We start from the raw sequence: 19801 nt of genomic DNA, 5'->3' as shown, positions 1-19801 counted from the left end.
CATTTTTAAATTAAGGAATTAATTAAATCAACATGCACTTCACTTTCATATTGTTTAGTGAAAAGTAAGAGCATTTAATCCATAAGGCTTCCACACACAATATGTCTTACTAAATAAGCACAACATTGCTTTCGATCAAAGGTGGTGGTTAACTTTAAACCTGACAGTACCTTGTCACAATAGAGTTGGTATAGGAACATCAGTGTGTGGGCCTTTTCCCCACTACATTAGTAACGTAGTAACATTCATGTTGACCATGCACAACTTGATTATACAGGTTTGGGTTATTCGTAACACACAGCCCTTTTGACTTTGTTTGTCCTTTCTGAATAAAGGAAGTTGCATTGTTTCAGACAAGTCAAATTAGCATCAGTGTTACTGCTACTTATCTCATGCTCCAGACTTGCTGGTAGAGCAGGTGAGCTGGAGAGCGAAGATGGGAGCAGGGTGGGGCGTTGCGCATGCACGGTGGCCATGGCCCTCATCTCCGGTTATATTCTCGCTCCCTGTTGGTGACTGACTGTCTGGACAGGCTTGGCTCAGCATTGGAACGTGAGGAAAGACTGTCAGACCGTTCAGGTTCATTCAGCAAACCTCTTTGGACGTTGGAACGGATAGAGTTATTTCACGAATTTAGTTATTGGTTCTGTTGCAGGGGATAGCTGCAGACACAATTTTGCCTGGGCGTGGACTGGTCTCAACACATCTGAGCATCCATTCCTTTCATTGCTAGCGGTACATAAGTGTGGTGACTACCGTAATCGAGGAGGCTGACAACGCGCCGCTAAAATGTCCGGGTACCAGGGAAAGAAAAATATTCCACGCATTACAGTGAGTATTGTGTTTTAAATGCTTATAGTTTTACAAAATGGTATGTAAAATCTAGACCGGCGATGCATGGCTGAACAAGCTAGCAGTGGGGATTACACAGTTAGCTTGCTAGCTACAGCCAGCATAGTCTGAGGAGGACTGGGTCCATTTGTACAAATGCAATGTCACCACTTGCACTGCTATAATTAACAAAGACACTGTAATTGGTCATAAGAAATTGAACGCATTGTAGCTCGCTCTTGTCATTGGAATACTCATTGGGACGCGCGTTTTATTGTGTGCATCCTATTTTGCAGCCATTCAATATCCTACCATGTTAGACGATTTAGCCTAGCGGCAGGTTAAGGGAAAAATAATAGACGATTGGGACATTATGTACTTCTTCCTCCATATATTCAGATTGATTATATTATACTTTTAATGCAGTATTGGTAATACTGTAGTTATAGACCTTGGGAATACCATCATATAAAATCAAATGTGAGGAAAATCCCAGCAACAATAGCATTTGTTTTAGCTAGGCCTCATTATTTCCAAATTGTTTGGAAATATATTAATTGAATAAATATGTATTTGTCACCTAGAAAGCATTGGGTTGATTTGCCATCATGCCATTTGGGGATGGGGACAGTAATTGAAAGGGAAAAAAACATTTCTATAAAGTAGGTCATTGGATGAAATCCATCCTTGCTTTTTGCTGTGATCGTGAAGGCCTGGCTTTTGACTATATGCTGAAATATACTGTAGATACAGTAATGACATTTAGGCATTAAATGGCTTGAATCAAATAACAAACCACACATTTTTGTGCGTTTCTCTCTAAAATATATGAATTATTGAAATAAAAAGGTTATTGATAGCTGTCCATTTTTGTTTCTGCAAGGGCAGCATGGAGGGGAACTGTTATTTTCAGGCAGCTGTCGGATCTCCTTCACAACTGGAGGAGGCCTATCTAAACCCCTGACATCTCAGGCATTGCATACAAACGGCTCAATTCCAGCAGCCCCCAGCCTTCAGATGACAGCATGGTGTGGCTTTAAAAGGGGGCCCTGTTATTTGCATGAACTAGGCTACTCTCTCACCCCACCTAAGCAAAGAGATAAGTTATGGGATGCTGGTAATGTACATGGATTTGGCTGTGGGGAGGTATGCTGAGGAGTAGTTTTCTCCGCTCTGCTGAAAAGTAATTATTATTTTTATGTTTTTTTTATCGGGGGGTGCTGCAGCACCCTCAGCATCCATTCTTCCCATGGCTATGCCTAGACTAGAGGTCAACCGATTAATTGGAATGGCCGATTTCATGTTTTCATAACAATCTGAAATCGTTGTTTTTGATCGCCGATTATTATTATTTAAAAAGAAGAAAGAAAAAGAAAAGAGACTGCCTGTTACGCGAATGCAGTAAGCCAAGGTAAGTTGCTAGCTAGCATTAAACTTATCTTTAAAAAAAACATCATAATCACTACTTAACTACACATGGTTGATATTACTAGATATTATCTAGCGTGTCCTGCGTTGCATATAATCTGACTGAGCATACAAGTATCTAAGTATCTGACTGAGCGGTGGTAGGCAGAAGCAGGCACGTAAACATTCATTCAAACAGCACTTTCGGGCGTTTTGCCAGCAGCTCTTCGTTGTGCGTCAAGCATTGCGCTGTTTATGACTTCAAGCCTATCAACTCCCGAGATGAGGCTGGTGTAACCGAAGTGAAATGGCTAGCTAGTTAGCGTGCGCTAATAATGTTTAAAACGTCACTCGCTCTGAGCCTTCTAGTAGTTGTTCCCCTTGCTCTGCATGGGTAACGCTGCTTCGATGGTGGCTGTTGTCGTTGTGTTGCTGGTTCGAGCCCAGGGAGGAGCGAGGAGAGGGACGGAAGCTATACTGTTACACTGGTAATACTAAAGTGCCTATAAGAACATCCAATAGTCAAAGGTTAATGAAATACAAATGGTATAGAGGGAAATAGTCCTATAATTCCTATAATAACTACAACCTAAAACTTCTTACCTGGGAATATTGAAGACTCATGTTAAAAGGAACCACCAGCTTTCATATGTTCTCATGTTCTGAGCAAGGAACTGAAACGTTAGCTTTCTTACATAGCACATATTGCACTTGTACTTTCTTCTCCAGCACTTAGTTTTTTGCATTATTTAAACCAAATTGAACATGTTTCATTATTTACTTGAGGCTAAATTTATTTTATTGATGTATTATATTAAGTTAAATTAAGTGTTCATTCAGTATTGTTGTAATTGTCATTATTACAAATACGTTTTTTTTTCAAATTGGCCGATTTTATCGGCTTCGATCGGCTTTTTTGGTCCTCCAATAATCGGTATCGGCGTTGAAAAATCATAATCGGTCGACCTCTAGCCTTACTGAACATTTGACCTGTAGCCATAGAGATAGTTGGAGGACTGTAGTGCCCTAAAGCCTGTTTTAGCATGGGGTGCGTAACCTGATTAGGGAGTCCTCCCACAGAGCTCAGAATGAAAGAATCACATTTGATTACGATAATTCATATTAACAGAACATACAAGTCGAGGATGCAATGATGTGCGCTCCTTCATACCAAATTCTGATGTGCACATTGAAGATGCTAGAGTAACGGGCCACATTTACTTTTTCTCAGCCAACAACACGAGTAATGAACAGCAAAATCACTAGCCTATGTCAATCTACTATCCCCAATAGTAGAACAGTTTACCTATTGTATTGGTCAGCTTGTCGAGAAGGAAATAGCCTATTCCAAACAGACTTTGGGACAGTTGTGGGAATATAGATCAGAATGTTTAGTTTAAAATGTTGATAAACTATTATTTCCTCACATTATAAGAGTAGCAATGCACAGAAGGCAGTAGGCTATGGATGAATGTTTGTTCCATAATGCAGTTAGCGGGAAAACACAGAGAAAACACAGATGTCAAAGGTGCACAGCACATGCAAACGGTTTCATGTGACAGAGATGAAAATGTCTGTTCGAAATTTAGAAAGAGGGGAGTTCTAATATTTAACAGCTAGCATTGGTTGCTAATATGACTAGGATTGTGCCTTTAGCTACTGGACGATGAAAAAAAGTTGATATAAAATAATTGCCTCCGGATATAGTCTGATTTTGACTGGGTTACTTTGAAGCAAGGCCAAACATGCCTCATAATATGTAGTAAAACCTTCAGGTTTCAGACAATTAAGTGTATGTTTTCTGAAAGTGCATACTGTCTCCAGCCCAATGCAAAGTGGTGTGTGATGCGCTGATGAAACCTGCCTTCCGTTTCCTGTGTGGTTGCTGTTTGAGATGCCGTAGCAGCAGCTCTCGCGCTGTCTGACAGATTTTCAGCTCAAAGCCTCTGTATCTGCATTTTGTATACGTGTGATAAATAAGATACTTAATATACAGTACACATGTGCCAATTTAATTCCTCTTATGCAAATTAACCTATAGACCAATAAGCATGACCAGTCCAATGTATTTATATTGATTGGTATTTCCATCAATGAATAGGTTAAAAACACGTTTTTTTTCCTTCTCGGACAATCGGCGGACCCCAATTTTATAGACTTTTCTCATTTTTGTATCGTCCAAAATCCGGCTATTATCAGCTAATAGAAACCCTGTGTTTTATCTCAATTAGCCACAAAATCCCTAGTTTGAAAGCAACTGTTTTTCTGGAAGCTATGCGGTGCCATTTGCCCTATATTTTCCCCCACATGGGCCAGCCCCAAGCAATTTGAGTTCAACCAATGAGCTTCAGCCCCTCGCCATTTGAGCCAGATGCACATCATTCACACAGCAGAGACGGCAGTGACATAGTTCACATATCTGCACATATGTGTATGCAATTTTCAGGGACCACTTTATGCTTGTGATCGCTACTTTCAGAACTACTTAACTGCCTTGTTCAGGGGCAGAACGACAGATTTTTTACTTGTCAGCTTAGGGATTCGATCTAGCAACCTTTCTGTTACTGGCCCAACGCTCTAACCACTAAGCTACCTGCCATCCCAAAACTCATAGAAGCAGCAGAATAAGAAAATTGACTACTTCAAAATGTAGATGGCTTTAATGGCACTGCCCATGCTCTCACAGACACCATAATGGGACAGATACAATGATGCGAAGTCTATGACTGTAGCCTAAATAATTCCAGGAGAGTGTTTGGTACAGAATAATTTCCGTGTCACAAAGATTACCCATCCACTCATCCACAGAGCCCATCCAGCTCAGCATTTTTACTGGGCTGGGCTCACTGTACATGAGGCAAGAGGAAGCATTTTTAAGTGAGGATATGGATTTTCATTACCTAACTAGTCATAATGTATGTTCTAAATGCCATTCAGTGGAGTGGTTGTATTTCATTTCGCTCTCACTTCATCACTGTGTCAAGAATTTGCACAGCATGGAGTTGCTCAGATTTTTCACAATTATACCTTGGGCCCAATTGTTAACAGCATTACCATGACATAAATCAATTATATGCTTGCCCTTGAGGCTTTCAATCTCAGGGATGTTTATTTCTCTGAATAAATAGTTTACCTCCACTGGTGCATTTAGGTGTGACCAATTCATGAAGTCATTCTGTTTGTGAGGTGTTTATTAAAATGTGCTTCAGTTATCACCTGCCTCTGCAGTGGCAAGACATAGATTAAAACACAATACATCAGTGTTTTGCCTAGATCTCCTAAGACTATTAAAGATACAGGTATTACTATGGATGATGAACAGAAGAAGATAAGTAAGACAAGATCACTCATGGTTCTAAAAGAGGATATTGGAACCAGTGTACTTTATTCTCTGCATTCAGGCCTGTTATTAAAAATGTTCCAGTTTGAGTCCAGAAATGTAGCATAATCTGACCCACTTGACAATAGTCTGTTAGATCGTGATGGAAGAATGCCCTTTTGGATTGCCTTTAAGATTCTGAGGTTTGTCTAAAGTCTTCTCTGCGGCCATTAGTGGTTTCACTGTCTGAAGGTGGAAGTGGTCAGGTCAGGGTGCTAGCTAGGGGATACTAACATCCTACATCTTGTGGGCTGCTGTGCAGTCTGGAGAGAGCCTCTGTCAGCCTCATTACAGAAGCTACCCAGCCCACACTCACCGAGGAAAGCCTGATGAGAAGTAGGCCAGCCCGAGCCTACACTAACATGCTCTCCTTAGATGGAAATGGGATTATTTTTCCTACTCTTAAATGTGCATTGTGCAGATGTCACTCCTCCATTTCCTTGTTGCTAAAATTGTAATATACTGAACAAAAATATAAACGCAACATGTAAAGTGTTGGTCCCATGCACACATTTGTTTACATCCCTGTTAGTGAGCATTTCATCTTTGCCAAGGTAATCCATCCACGTTACACATGTGTGGCATATCAAGAAGCTGATGAAACAGCATGATCGTTACATAGGTGCACCTTGTGCTGGGGACAACCGCCCACTCTAAAATATTCAGTTTTGTCACACAACACAATGCCACAAATGTTCTCAAGTTTTGAGGAAGCGCGCAATTGGCATGCTGACTGCAGGAATGTGCACCAGAGCTGTTGCCAGAGAATTTAATTTGAACAAGCAACCCGGACCGCTGATGAAACTGTGGGTTTGCACAACTGAAGAATTTCTGCAAAAACTGTCAGAAACCGTCCCAGGGAAGCTCATTTGCGTGCTCATCATTCTCATCGAGGTCTTGACCTGACTGCAGTTCGGCGTTGTAACCAACTTCAGTGGGCAAATGTTCACCTTCACTGGCACTCTGTGATCTGGAGTGATAATGCACAGCCCCATGTCTGTACACAATTCCTGTAAACTGAAAATGTCCCAGTTCTTCCATGGCCTGCATACTCACCCAACATGTCACCCATTGAGCATGTTTGGGATGCTCTGGATTGACATGTATGACAGTGTGTTCCAGTTCCCGCCAATATTCAGCAACTTTGCACAGCCATTGAAGAGTGGGACAACATTCCACAGGCCACTATCAACAGCCACATCAACTCTATGCAAAGGAGATGCTGCATGAGGCAAATGGTGATCACACCAGATACTGACTGGTTTTCTGATCCAGACCCCTACCTTTTAAAATAAAAAAAAGTATCTGACCAACAGATGCGTATCTGTATTCCCAGTCATGTGAAATCCATAGATTGGGGCCAAATTCATTTGTCAGTTGACTGATTTTACTCATGAACTGTAACTCAGTAAAATTGTTGCATGTTGCGTTTATATTTTTGTTTAGTGTAGTTCACCTAATGTAGAGAATCATTGTACCATCTAAACTGCTGTGAAATATATTTTCATTAACCATATGTTGTTTTTTCAGTTTGAAGCTGGTGTACAAAACCAAAAGTAAAAGATGCATTTGGTCAGGTTGCCCAAAAATTGACGTATTGCAGCTTAAGTGCATGCTCTTGGTCTTCCATTAACCCATGCCCTAGTCTACACAGCACTTAAGCACACAGCAACTAAGCTCAGCATACTTGATCTGAGCTATTCTCCATGATCTGAGCTGTTTGTGATCGGGGTGGAATCTCTAATGACTTAATGTATAAAGCCTGATTCTATATGAAAGATATAGCCTAGGCTAGTAAAAATGTACAATCCGAGTGCTGTCTGAGTAGATTATGGATGTGGTTGCTTTAATAAGGCTTTTCTGTTGGACATTAGCCTAGTCTTTGCACTCACATAATATGGAGACGCGTTATGAGCCTCTGTTAACTGCATCACTGGTTTGACAGAGAAAGAAACAGCTCTGGTTGGGAATAGTTGGTTATGAAAACTTTGCAGAAAGAGACAAAGAAAGAAAGATGTGTCCATAAACCTGTGTCCTTTTGTTTGAAATGTTCCATGTAAACAAATCAAACGTACATTTTTGAATACCGTTGTGTTACTTTGTTTTTCACTTAGCTCTGCTTATGCATTGTTGTTTGGGGTTTCTTGGCAGACTAGACAATGGCCATGTCTTGGCAAAGCCCTAGTGCTGTTCTATACAGGAATGCATGCCGAGGATTCTATCCTTGTGTGCAGCTTGTTCGTTAGCTACTCATGGAACGCCTCTGTGCTTCTATTCAGTGTGGTTCTGTTAAAGCTCTCCTGGACGGATGGATGTGCCGGTGTTGAGTATTGGCTAGCTTACCTTTCATGGCAAATATGTTCAATGTGGAATATGCTTTTTAATCAATGGGTTGTGGTGCTCACTGCTATAAATACAATCAAGTCAAATGTAAATGAAATTCTGTCTCTTCCCACAGAGTGATCGTCTCCTAATCAAAGGTGGGAAGATTGTGAATGATGACCAGTCTTTCCTTGCTGACATCTATATGGAGGATGGAGTCATCAAGTAAGTCCTAATAGTTAGAGTGCCATTTTCTTGCCTGCACCTTTGTTGGTTATATAAACTCAGTAAAATAAGAAACGTCCCTTTTTCAGGACCCTGTCTTTCAAAGATAATTAGTAGAAATCCAAATAACTTCACATATCGTCATTTTAAAGGGTTTTAACACTGTTTCCCATGCTTGTTCAATGAACCATAAACAATTAATGAACACGCACTTGTGGAATGGTTGTTAAGACACTAACAGCTTACAGACAGTAGGCAATTAAGGTCACAGTTATGAAAACTTAGGACACTAAAGAGGTCTTTCTACTGACTCATGTAACAACACCTGCACAGGATCGGTACATCCGAACATCACACCTGCGGGAAAGGTACAGGATGGCAACAACAACTGCACGAGTTACACCAGGAACACACAATCCCTCCCATCAGTGCTCAGACTGTCCTCAATAGGCTGAGAGAGGCTGGACTGAGGGCTTGTAGGCCTGTTGTAAGGCAGGTCCTCACCAGACATCACTGGCAACAACGTCGCCTATGAGCACAAACCCACCGTTGCTGGACCAGACAGGACTGGCAAAAAGTGCTCTTCACTGACGAGTCACGGTTTTGTCTCACCAGGGGTGATGGTCGGCTTTGCGTTTATCGTCGAAGAAATGAGCGTCACACCGAGGCCTGTACTCTGGAGCGAGATCGATTTGGAGGTGGAGGGTCCGCCATGGTCTGGGGCGGGGTGTCACAGCATCATCGGACTGAGCTTGTTGTAATTGGGGCGGCAGGGTAGCCTAGTGGTTAGAGAGTTGGACTAGGAACCGGAAGGTTGCAAGTTCAAACCCCCGAGCTGTCGTTCTGCCCCTGAACAGGCAGTTAACCCATTGAAAATAAGAATTTGTTCTTAACTGACTTGCCTGGTTAAATAAAGGTACAATTTTAAAAAATTGCAGGCAATCTCAACGCTATGCGTTACAGGGAAGACATCCTCCTCCCTCATGTGGTACCCTTCCTGCAGGCTCATCCTGACATGACCCTCCAGCATACTGCTCATTCTGTGCGTGATATCCTGCAAGACAGCAATGTTCTGCCATGGCCAGTGAAGAGCCCGAATCTCAATCCCATTGAGCACGTCTGGGACCTGTTGGATCGGAGTGTGAGGGCCATTCCCCCCAGAAATGTCCAGGAACTTGCAGGTGCCTTGGTGGGTAACATCTCACAGCAAGAACTGGCAAATCTGGTGCAGTCCATGAGGAGGAGATGCACTGCAGTACTTAATGCAGCTGGTGGCCACACTGGATACTGCTTGTTACTTTTGACCTCCCCCCTTTGTTCAGGGACACATTATTCCATTTCTGTTAGTCACATGTCTGTGGAACTTGTTCAGTTTATGTCTCAGTTGTTGAATCTTGTTATGTTCATACTAATATGTTAAGTTTGCTGAAAATAAATGCAGTTGACGGTGAGAGGACGTTTCTTTTTTTGCGGAGTTTATATGAAGAAAATCTGTATATTGTTTTGTACCCTTTGATAATTTCTCTCAATCCCTTTCTTCTTCTCTCAGGCAAATTGGAGAGAACCTGATTGTTCCTGGTGGGGTGAAAATCATTGATGCCCATGGGCACATGGTGATGCCCGGGGGCATAGATGTGCACACACGCTTCCAGATGCCAGACAGGGGCATGGTGTCAGCAGATGACTTCTACCAGGGCACCCGAGCTGCTCTGGCTGGGGGAACCACCATGATCAGTATGTACTAATGAAATGGCATTCTTGACAGAAACCCATAATACATGTGATGTCTAGGTAGATTTTGACTTACTGATACTTGGTACTGACATCCTAGATGGTAAATTGTTGAAGTTGGTAACGGAATAATTTTTCCCCCTGTTTGCCGCATTTTCAATTTAAGCTTAGAAGACGGTGTGTGCCCTCAGGCCTGGAGGAAGGGAAAAGGTCATTACACAGCCAAAGAATAGCATATCACCCTTTGGTTGGCTGTTTGAACCATTAATCGGCCTGTTAATAGTGTTTAGCAAACTTTTGGAAATCACTTTTGAGCAAATACAATGTTATTTTACAGAAAACAACAGACTTTCAGCATGCTTATAAGGAAGGGCACTCAACATGCTCGAAACTGACATAATTGACTAATGATTGGCCGAAAGAAATTGATAATAATAAGATTGTGGGGTCTGTTTTGTTAGATTTCAGTGCAGCTTTTGATATCATTGATCATAACCTATTGCTGACAAAACGTAGGTTTTATGGATTTATATTCTCTGCCTTATCATGGATTGAGAGTTACCTATCTAATAGAACAGAGGGTTTTCTTTAATGGAAGCCTCTCTAACATGCTGACCAGGCGGCCTGCGTGTGTCCATCCGTCATTGCGCGCATGTTGATTTGAGGAGAGATTGACTGCATCACTATTGGTCTTTGTGCAAGGTGTTGATGGGTTAAAGGTACAGAACTGTCTGTCCAAGCAGTTTGCACACATTTCGGGCACTCATCAGTACAACACAAGACATGCAGGCAGAGGTTTCTTCACAGTACCCTGGTCCAGAACAGAGGCTGGGAAACGCACAGTTTTAAATAGTCATGACTACATGGAACTCTCTGCCACCCCGCTGACAGGGACAATATTTTGTACTGTATTTTTAATTGTGTTATGCATTTTATTTGTTGTGTTTTGTTTCCTGTTTGGACCCCAGGAGGAGTAGCCACTGCCTTGGCAGTGGTCTAATTGGGGATCCTAATAAAATACTAAATACCAGATGTTCACGTTGTCTCATGATTTTGAATATATCTGGCCTCTGTAAAATGTGATAATGTTACTGCTAGTGTGTTTTCAATGGTGTGTGTTTGTGTGTGTGTGTGTAGTTGATCATGTGGTTCCAGAACCTGGTGTGAGCCTGCTGGCAGCGTTCAACCAGTGGAGGGAATGGGCCGACAGCAAGTCCTGCTGTGACTACTCCCTGCATGTGGACATCACTAACTGGCACAAGGGCATGCAGGAGGAGATGGAGAGCCTGGTGAAGGACCATGGTACGCCGCTAACACAATTACACAACCCATTCTCCCTACATTCACTCATGTCAGGGGGTTGGGGCAGTTATTACTTCTACTAAGACTCTTTCTGGTTTATTTCCTTCCTGTGTCCTTTCCTCTCCCTTTTCTATCCTTTTATTGCTACTATTGCTCATAAGTTTTCTATCTTTAGGTGTCAACTCTTTCCTGGTCTATTTGGCTTATAAGGATGTTTTCCAACTTTCCGACTCCCAGGTACGATTTGAAGCGTTTCAGATTGGTATGATTTACTGGCGACGGATGGAGGAGTCAACATTTCTGGAGGCTTGTGCCTTTTTAAAGTAATGATTGCATTGCACTTTGTGTAGCTAAATTGCATGACAGAATGACATTCTGTATTACATTTCTGATAAACTCTTTGGAGGCTGAATCCTAACTATAGATTAGCAGGCGTAAAAAGTAGTTGAAAATGAGGGATTTGCACGATTGTTCACGTTACGCCTGCGTATCTTGCTTGCTCCAAACATTCAGAGATTATTGTAGACCTCTTCACCTCTTCTGGAAAGTCTACTGCCTTCTGAATGCTAGGTAAAGGATTGTCTGTCTGGGGTGAATGATCACTCCCATGTGCCTCATGTCTTTCTGTGAGAGCTTTGTTATGGGCCAATATTGAGTTTTCCCACTCAGCTCAGGCTGGTTAGTGTTTGGGGATGACTCTTGCAACACGTGCTGAAAGATTGCCTGACCGTTTCCTGTGGCCTATTGCAGCTGTGAATACCTAGTTGATTGCCGTGGGAATTCTGAGTTGAACAAAGTGGTCCAAGCTAAAGAGAGAAGTGGAGTAAATGAACTAATCTGTGCATTTAGCGCTCTCCTTCTGATTCTGATTCTCATCCAACACGTGTTGCTCTGATAAAGAGATCTCCAGTCATCTTGTAAATGTCCTCATTGCCTAAAGCCTCTGGTTCCCTGCCCTGCATGTGACCGGCTGCTTTCCTCCTCCTGTAGATGTACGAGGTGTTCGGTGTCATCAGAGACCTGGGTGCCATCGCTCAAGTGCACGCAGAAAATGGGGACATCATTGCCCAGGTAACAGAACCTCTAATAAACCCTATCACCGTGTCCCAGCTTGCCAAGCGCAGGTAGCCTAAGGGTTAGAGCGTTGCACCTGTAACTGAAAGGTCGCTGGTTCGAATACCCGAGGTGAAAAATAGGATGATATACCATTGAGCAAAGCACTTATCCCTAGGTTGTTCTAGGGGTGCCGTACTACTATGGCTGACCCTGCAAAACAACACATTTCACAGATTTATTGTATGTGGCAATAAATTATATATATTTTTAAAAGCTGTTGTCTGATGTGTTTGCAGGAGCAGTGCAGGATCCTGGAGCTGGGCATCACTGGCCCTGAGGGTCATGTACTGAGCCGCCCAGAGGAGGTAAGTATGACCTCTTGCCAGGTCCTGTGCTTCTATCAGCCTTCTGCTTGTATTTGATGTGTGCCTTTGGTTGCTTTACATGGACATTAGGGAAGAGGCTGTATGATATTAACAGAATTCACTACAGATGTAAAGTAAACGAGTGAGTCAAGTGTCTGAGTGCTTGCTTCTTCCAGAATGCCAAGAAGCATTAAAGCTAGTCTGTAACTCAACATGAAGGTCACTGAGTCTGGTCCGTTTGGACTGAAATCCCTCTCTCTGTGTCTGTCTGGTGTGTAGGTGGAGGCAGAGGCAGTCAACCGGTCAGTCACTGTGGCCAATCAGACCAACTGCCCCCTGTACATCACCAAGGTGATGAGCAAGAGTGCTGCTGACGTCATCGCCCTGGCCAGGAAAAAGGGTACTAGTAAAAAGGAGAAAGTAGTGTGGTGATGGACTACAGCAACATGTTTTTGTATTGATTGTTCTCTGTGGTTATAGATACACTAAATGTCAAATCCCACATAAATTATTCCACTTGTAAATCAGTCCTGCCTTGGAGACCGGGCACGAGCACTCTGAGGTGTATAGAACACTGACTCTCCCTGCCATGCTGACCTCGTGTTTTGCTGTGTTTCTGTGGTACTCTAGGCGCTGTGGTGTATGGAGAGCCCATCTCTGCCAGCCTGGGCACGGACGGCACCCACTACTGGAGTAAGAACTGGGCCAAGGCAGCTGCCTTCATCACCTCCCCACCCCTCAGCCCCGACCCCACCACCCCCGACTATCTCAACTCACTGCTCTCCTGGTAGGTACACCATTTACACTATGTACCTCTATTCAGCACAGAGCTATGCAGTAATCGTGTGTTACTTACACACATCTTCCACCAGAGGGCGGTATGTCATCCTAGCCTCCTGGAAAGTCGTATCACTCAAGACAGAAAGATCAAACATAAGACCTGTCAGTAGTCTCTCTCCCTCTTCCCCTCAATCCTCTGTTCCTTTCCAGTGGTGACCTGCAGGTGACTGGTAGTGCTCATTGCACGTTCCACACCTCCCAGCGTGCCGTGGGTAAAGACAACTTCACCCTCATCCCAGAGGGCACCAACGGCACTGAGGAGAGACTCTCCCTCATCTGGGACAAGTGTGTGGTGAGGCACACTACTGACTTTTCGGCCGGGTTTCCTACCATCAAACATACCCCAATCACACATGCTTCTTTTAAATGTATCATGTTATTGTAAATAGACAGATATTGTGGTATTAACAATCAATCTACTTTCCCTGTTTGTGCCACAGTTATTCATGTCATCAAGCGGTTGTCTCAGTTAGTGGTGAATGTTTGCAGCTGTTTTGTTAGAAAGGAAGTGACAGCGCCTTGTCTTCTGATTCCCTTAGGTGACTGGAAAAATGGATGAGAACCAGTTTGTGTCTGTGACCAGCACCAATGCAGCTAAGATCTTCAACCTGTACCCCCGTAAGGGCCGCATCGCTGTGGGCTCTGACGCCGACCTGGTCCTCTGGGACCCAGACGTCAGCAAGGTCATCTCTGCCAAGAGCCACAACGTGGTAAGAGCCTGGCCAACCCACACTGTATTGACCATGTCATGGTATTTATTCATGGTTTTAGTCACACCTACTGTATGTAGGACTCATTTTCATATGAAACATTGAAGGTCTTTTACCAACAAAGCTTTAATCCAACCTAACAAGTAAAAATCTACTCACCTGAAATGACTTGGCACAGAACACCTCATGCAGACTGTTTGGTAGCCTAGCGGTTAGAGCGTTCGGCCAGTAACTTGTCGGTTTGGGTTTGAATACCCAAGCCGGCAAGGTGAAAAATCTGTTGATGTGCCCTTGAGCAATGCACTTAACCATAATTTGGTCCGGGGCGCTGTACTGCTATGTCTGACCCTGTAAAACGTCACATTTCACTGCACCTATCTGGTGTGACAAACGATTTGTATTATTATTATTTTTTTTATCGCTCACTGAGTCATCACTACTCTTCATTTAGAGGAGCTAGCTGGCTATATTAGCACTAGTTTCCCATTAGGATGTGAGCTGAATGTCAGTGACTCACTGTGTAACAGTGTAACAGTCAGTCTTTCTCTCTGGGCATCTATGTTGATGTGATTGATGGACATCACCATGCTGGCACAAGTCATTGAAAGACTAAGGCCCAGACTGAAGTTCATATTGAAAAAGGCCTCAACTTGTTTAAATGTGTTGTTGTTTTGTGCATGTGATAATCGTGTAGTCTTGGTGTTCTCTTTCTATGTTATTTGCCCTCTTGTACTGTGTCAGTCTATTTGTCACTGTTCTCATCAGAGCTGTTCTTCTGCAGGCTGTGGACTATAATATCTTTGAGGGCATTGAGGTGCGTGGAGCTCCCCTGGTGGTGATCAGCCAGGGCAAAATCGTGTTGGAAGAGGGCGACCTCCATACCACTGAGGGATGTGGGCGCTATGTGAGCCGCAAGCCGTTCCCTGACCATGTCTACAGGAGGATAAAGGCTCGCAGCAGGGTGAGTCTATAGTGCTGGGAAATTGGCACAGAATAGATTGTTTATGACCATTCCTACTGACAGTGATGATCGCAGAACTCGAACAGCCGAACTGATGCTGTCATCTTGTCTGTCTGTCTGTCTCTCTGTTTGTCTCCTCCAAGCTGACGGAGCTGAGGGGGGTCCCCAGGGGTCTCTATGACGGGCCAGTGTGTGAGAATGTGACACCTAAGGTAATGACTCCGGTCACCTCGGTGAAGACCTCTCCAGCCAAGCTGCAGCAGCAGCAGCAACTGCATCAGCAGGGTCCTCAGCCAGTCCGCAACCTGCACCAGTCTGGCTTCAGCCTGTCTGGTGAGTACAGCTCAAAATGTCTCTCACAGCTCTTACATAGAACATCAGTAGGAATAGCATAATACTAAGACATGTACAGTTGTGGCCAAAAGTTTTGAGAATGACACAAATATTAATTTTCACAAAGTTTGCTGCTTCAGTGTCTTTAGATATTTTTGTCAGATTTTACTATGGAATACTGAAGTATAATTACAAGCATTACATAAGTGTCAACGGCTTTTATTGACAATTACATGAAGTTGATGCAAAGAGTCAATATTTGCAGTGTTGACCCTTCAATCCACCCTGGCATGCTGTCAATTAACTTCTGGGCCACATCCTGACTGATGGCAGCCCATTCTTGAATAATCCATGCTTGGAGTTTGTCAGAATTTGTGGGTTTTTGTTTGTCCACCCGCCTCTTGAGGATTGACCACAAATTCTCAATGGGATTAAGGTCTGGGGAGTTTCCTGGCCATGGACCCAAAATATGGACCCAAGATGTTTTGTTCCCCGAGCCACTTAGTTATCACTTTTGCCTTATGGCAAGGTGCCCCATCATGCTGGAAATGGCATTGTTCGTCACCAAGCTGTTCCTGGATGGTTGGGAGAAGTTGCTCTCGGAGAATGTGTTGGTACCATTCTTTATTCATGGCTGTGTTCTTAGGCAAAATTGTGAGTGAGCCCACTCCCTTGGCTGAGAAGCAACCCCACACGTGAATGGTCTCAGGATGCTTTACTGTTAGCATGACACATGACTGATGGTAGCGCTCACCTTGTTTTCTCCGGACAAGCTTTTTTCCGGATGTCCCAAACAATCGGATAGGGGATTCATCTGAGAAAATTACTTCACCCCAGTCCTCAGCAGTCCAATCCCTGTACCTTTTGCAGAATATCAGTCTGTCCCTGATGTTTTTCCTGGAGAGAAGTGGCTTCTTTGCTGCCTTTCTTGACACCAGGCCATCCTCCAAAAGTCTTTGCCTCACTGTGCGTGCAGATGCACTCACACCTGCCTGCTGCCATTCCTGAGCAAGCCCTGTACTGGTGGTGCCCCGATCCCGTAGCTGAATCAACTTTAGGAGACGGTCCTGGCACTTGCTGGACTTTCTTGGGCGCCCACAACATTTGAACCGCTCTGCTTGAAGTTCTTGATGATCTAATAAATGGTTGATTTAGGTGCAATCTTACTGGCAGCAATACCCTTGCCTGTGAAGCCCTTTTTGTGAAAAGCAATGATGATGGCACGTGTTTCCTTGCAGGTAACCATGGTTGACAGAGGAAGAACAATGATTCCAAGCACCACCCTCCTTTTGAAGCTTCCAGTCTGTTATTCAAACTCAATCAGCATGGCAGAGTGATCTCCAGCCTTGTCCTCGTCAGCACTCACACCTGTGTTAACGAGAGAATCGCTGACATGATGTCAGCTGGTGCTTTTGTGGCAGGGCTGAAATGCAGTTGAAATGTTTTTGGGGGATTCAGTTCATTTGCATGGCAAAGAGGGACTTTGCAATTCATCTGATCACTCTTCATAACATTCTGGAGTATATGCAAATTGCCATCATACAAACTGAGGCAGCAGACTTTGTGAAAATGTATATTTGTGTCATTCTCAAAACTTTTGGCCACGACTGTAGGCACTCCAGTTTTATCATTTGGCCTGCAATTTTACAATATATTTAATCTGTTACAAATAAACAACTTCTCGTGTTGTTTTTTTGTCAGGGAAATCAGAACGATGTCTCATTCAAATCCCCTTTAAGATTAGACTTTTTTTCTCTCTATCTCTCATGCCCAGGTGCACAGGTTGATGATAATATTCCTCGCCGCAACACCCAGCGCATCGCGGCGCCCCCTGGTGGGAAGTCGAACATCACCAGCCTGGGTTAAGCTCTCCTGTCAGCTGAGCCAGAGAGGAGATGAGCGGGAGAATCCACCCCAACTCCCAGACAAACCATCACAACCAACGGAGGGCGCTTCATATAATGTGATCCTTCTCCCTGACTCAACTGCACCCTGGTCAAAAACACTTCATCTTCATCCATATTTAACAGCTCTGTCACCTCATTCAAAGAAAAAAAAGTGATAGCACTCAATGTTTTGTTTTGTATGACCTATATGCCACCTTCATTTTTTTTTTTTAAAGGAAGAGTCAAGTGAATTTAGACCCCTTGATGTTTTACAGTTTTGTGACAAGTATATTTATATCCCATTTAAGTTTGGGCTTTGTTTACATTTTGGCTTTTAATTGTACAAGAGGAACTGTGGATTGCAGTCGTGGCATTTGATGTATCTGCTATTTAATGGTCCTTGACACGCATTGTTTCCAAGAAGTGATAAATGTCGTTATGAACTACGGAGACACTGAATTGAATCATTGTCAAAGACACGTGGCATATTTTATTAAAATACATCTTATTGTTTTCCTTCTATCCTATAAGTGAATGGAATGGTTTCTTGCATTTGGCATAATTTTAAGGCTTTAGCGTAGTGTCGTTTAAGTAACTGAGAGGACCTTTTAACCACTCTGTCAGTTTGCAGTATTTGAATGACTTTAAACAGCTGTGAGTTCTTGGTATTATCCTCCCAGTCTTTCTGGTCAGCATTACCACAGAAGTTTCAGCTAAACAAATTCACTTGAATCTTCCTTTCTCTCATTGCTGCACTTTTTGTATTGTTGAAATATTTTTGTTGTTAATATTCTACATTTTCAATCGTGTCTAGAGCTAAAACACTACTGTAATCCTTGAAATATTGACTATTAGATCTTAGCTTGTTTGCTGATGGAATGCACAGAAGTCAAAAGGTGAGAGTATTGTAGGGTTAAACCATTCATCTCCTCACTCAGAACACCTTTGACACAAAGCATGCACAATACATGGCAGCAGGGAGAACCTTCGGCAAAAAAAAAACAGACGAGAGACATTTTGTATCTTATTTCATCCTTTTTTTTCCTTCTCTAGCTTTCCAAAGTTAAAGCTCGCCAAGACACCAGGCTTCCTATAATCACACTGCTGTTTATTTATAATGACACTGACAGCCATGCTGGATAGAAGGTTGCCCCTAGCAACCTCTCTGGTGCTATTTGTTCAATGCTGTGTATGTGCAGATGGTGGTGCCTACTTTTTCCATTCAACCACACAAATTCAAGCTTTGTGAAAACCACTTTACGGGGGAAGCGGGGTTAGCTCTTACCATTCCTCCATCATGGTCTCATATGTCACAGGTCTTAATTTTCTATCTGCTAAAGTGCAAAAGGTGAATCTGTGAAAATGTTGATTTGTATTAGATGTTTGTTTTAGTTATTTTTCAGAATGTTTGTTCAATATCACTTGCCTGCCTATTCTATAAAGTATTGATTGATTGCACACTATATGAACCATGTATTTATGAAAAATATATCTTAAGCACTGTCAGTGACAAAGCTAGTACAAGTGGTGCTTTGAGATCCAGTGAAAAAAAGCTATGATAATGAAATCCATTATTTACAGTGTGCCGGTTATGTGGTTTGACTCCTGTCCTTATTGTTGGAGACATTAGAATAGCATCTCCTTGTAGCTCTGTGAGTGTTGACGATGGGAGCCACTTTTAACAGGTGCTCCATCATCACTCTCTTTACCCTCTTACCTATTCACATTAGACCCCACTGTTAGTGCCACTCATCAGGGTATGGACAATGTTAGTTAACCACTCACTAAGCACTCACTGTGTGAAAGGTACAGTAGGGACCTTTTACAGTAGGCTCCTTATTCATCTGATCAGTTTTCTGTATAGCATTGTATTCTTTCCTCCTTGCATTGTTTAGGTACAGGTCATCATGCCAAGCTTGTATGTGATGTAATTGAATTGCAGATGGAGAGGTTTTGTATAGTGTTTATTTTTAATTTCTGAAGTTTAGCACTGTCATTGCCCTCTCTGCCCTGCCATCTAGTGATAAACTGTTGACCATGTATGTTTTGTAGGCTGCTGGGATTTTGGGGTACTTATTCCTGACGGCATTGAATCCCATCGGTGTTGATGTAAATGGTTTTAAACATTAAAAAATTCAACAAAATTATTTGTCTCTAACAGTTATTGTGCTAGCAGATACTGGTGTAGTTTTGGTCATAAAATAGAGGTGCAACTTTGGTTTTAGAAGTGTGTGGGGGGGGGGGGGGGGGGGGGGGGGGACATACACATATAGTAAAAAGTTTGGACACAACTACTCATTCCAGGTTTTTTCATTATTTTGACTATTTTCTACATTGTAGAATAATAGTGAAAAAACTATGAAATAACACATGGAATCATGTAGTAACCAAAAAAGTGTTAAACAAATCAAGATATATTTTTGATTCTTCAAAGTAGCCACCCTTTGCCTTGA

At 42.8% G+C, this 19801-nt stretch overlaps 1 protein-coding gene across 1 annotated transcript; it reads left to right on the top strand.

The window, feature by feature from the left end:
• The first annotated feature begins 443 nt into the window (after positions 1-443).
• Positions 444-19492, top strand: LOC110535981 (dihydropyrimidinase-related protein 2). Its single transcript, XM_021621417.2, has 14 exons — positions 444-831; positions 8076-8164; positions 9714-9898; positions 11033-11197; positions 11373-11434; positions 12188-12268; positions 12550-12618; positions 12898-13018; positions 13249-13405; positions 13609-13750; positions 13998-14168; positions 14950-15129; positions 15273-15462; positions 17237-19492. The coding sequence occupies exons 1-14, from the start codon at positions 790-792 to the stop codon at positions 17326-17328; spliced, it is 1746 nt and encodes a 581-aa protein (XP_021477092.2). The 5' UTR covers positions 444-789; the 3' UTR covers positions 17329-19492.
• The last annotated feature ends 309 nt before the right edge of the window (positions 19493-19801 follow it).

The sequence above is a fragment of the Oncorhynchus mykiss genome, chromosome 11 (assembly GCF_013265735.2).
Source record: "Oncorhynchus mykiss isolate Arlee chromosome 11, USDA_OmykA_1.1, whole genome shotgun sequence".
Lineage (NCBI taxonomy): Eukaryota > Metazoa > Chordata > Actinopteri > Salmoniformes > Salmonidae > Oncorhynchus > Oncorhynchus mykiss.
The sequence above is the reverse complement of the archived record's forward strand: the minus strand, read 5'-3'. Positions and strand labels throughout refer to the sequence as shown.

Bases quoted from the DNA above. Each gene is read 5' to 3' on its own strand.
- LOC110535981 (XM_021621417.2), top strand. From the start codon at position 790: ATGTCCGGGTACCAGGGAAAGAAAAATATTCCACGCATTACA. The intron at 11,198-11,372 runs GTACGCCGCTAA...TTCTATCTTTAG, and splicing joins GAGCCTGGTGAAGGACCATG to GTGTCAACTCTTTCCTGGTC. The intron at 12,619-12,897 runs GTAAGTATGACC...TCTGGTGTGTAG, and splicing joins TACTGAGCCGCCCAGAGGAG to GTGGAGGCAGAGGCAGTCAA.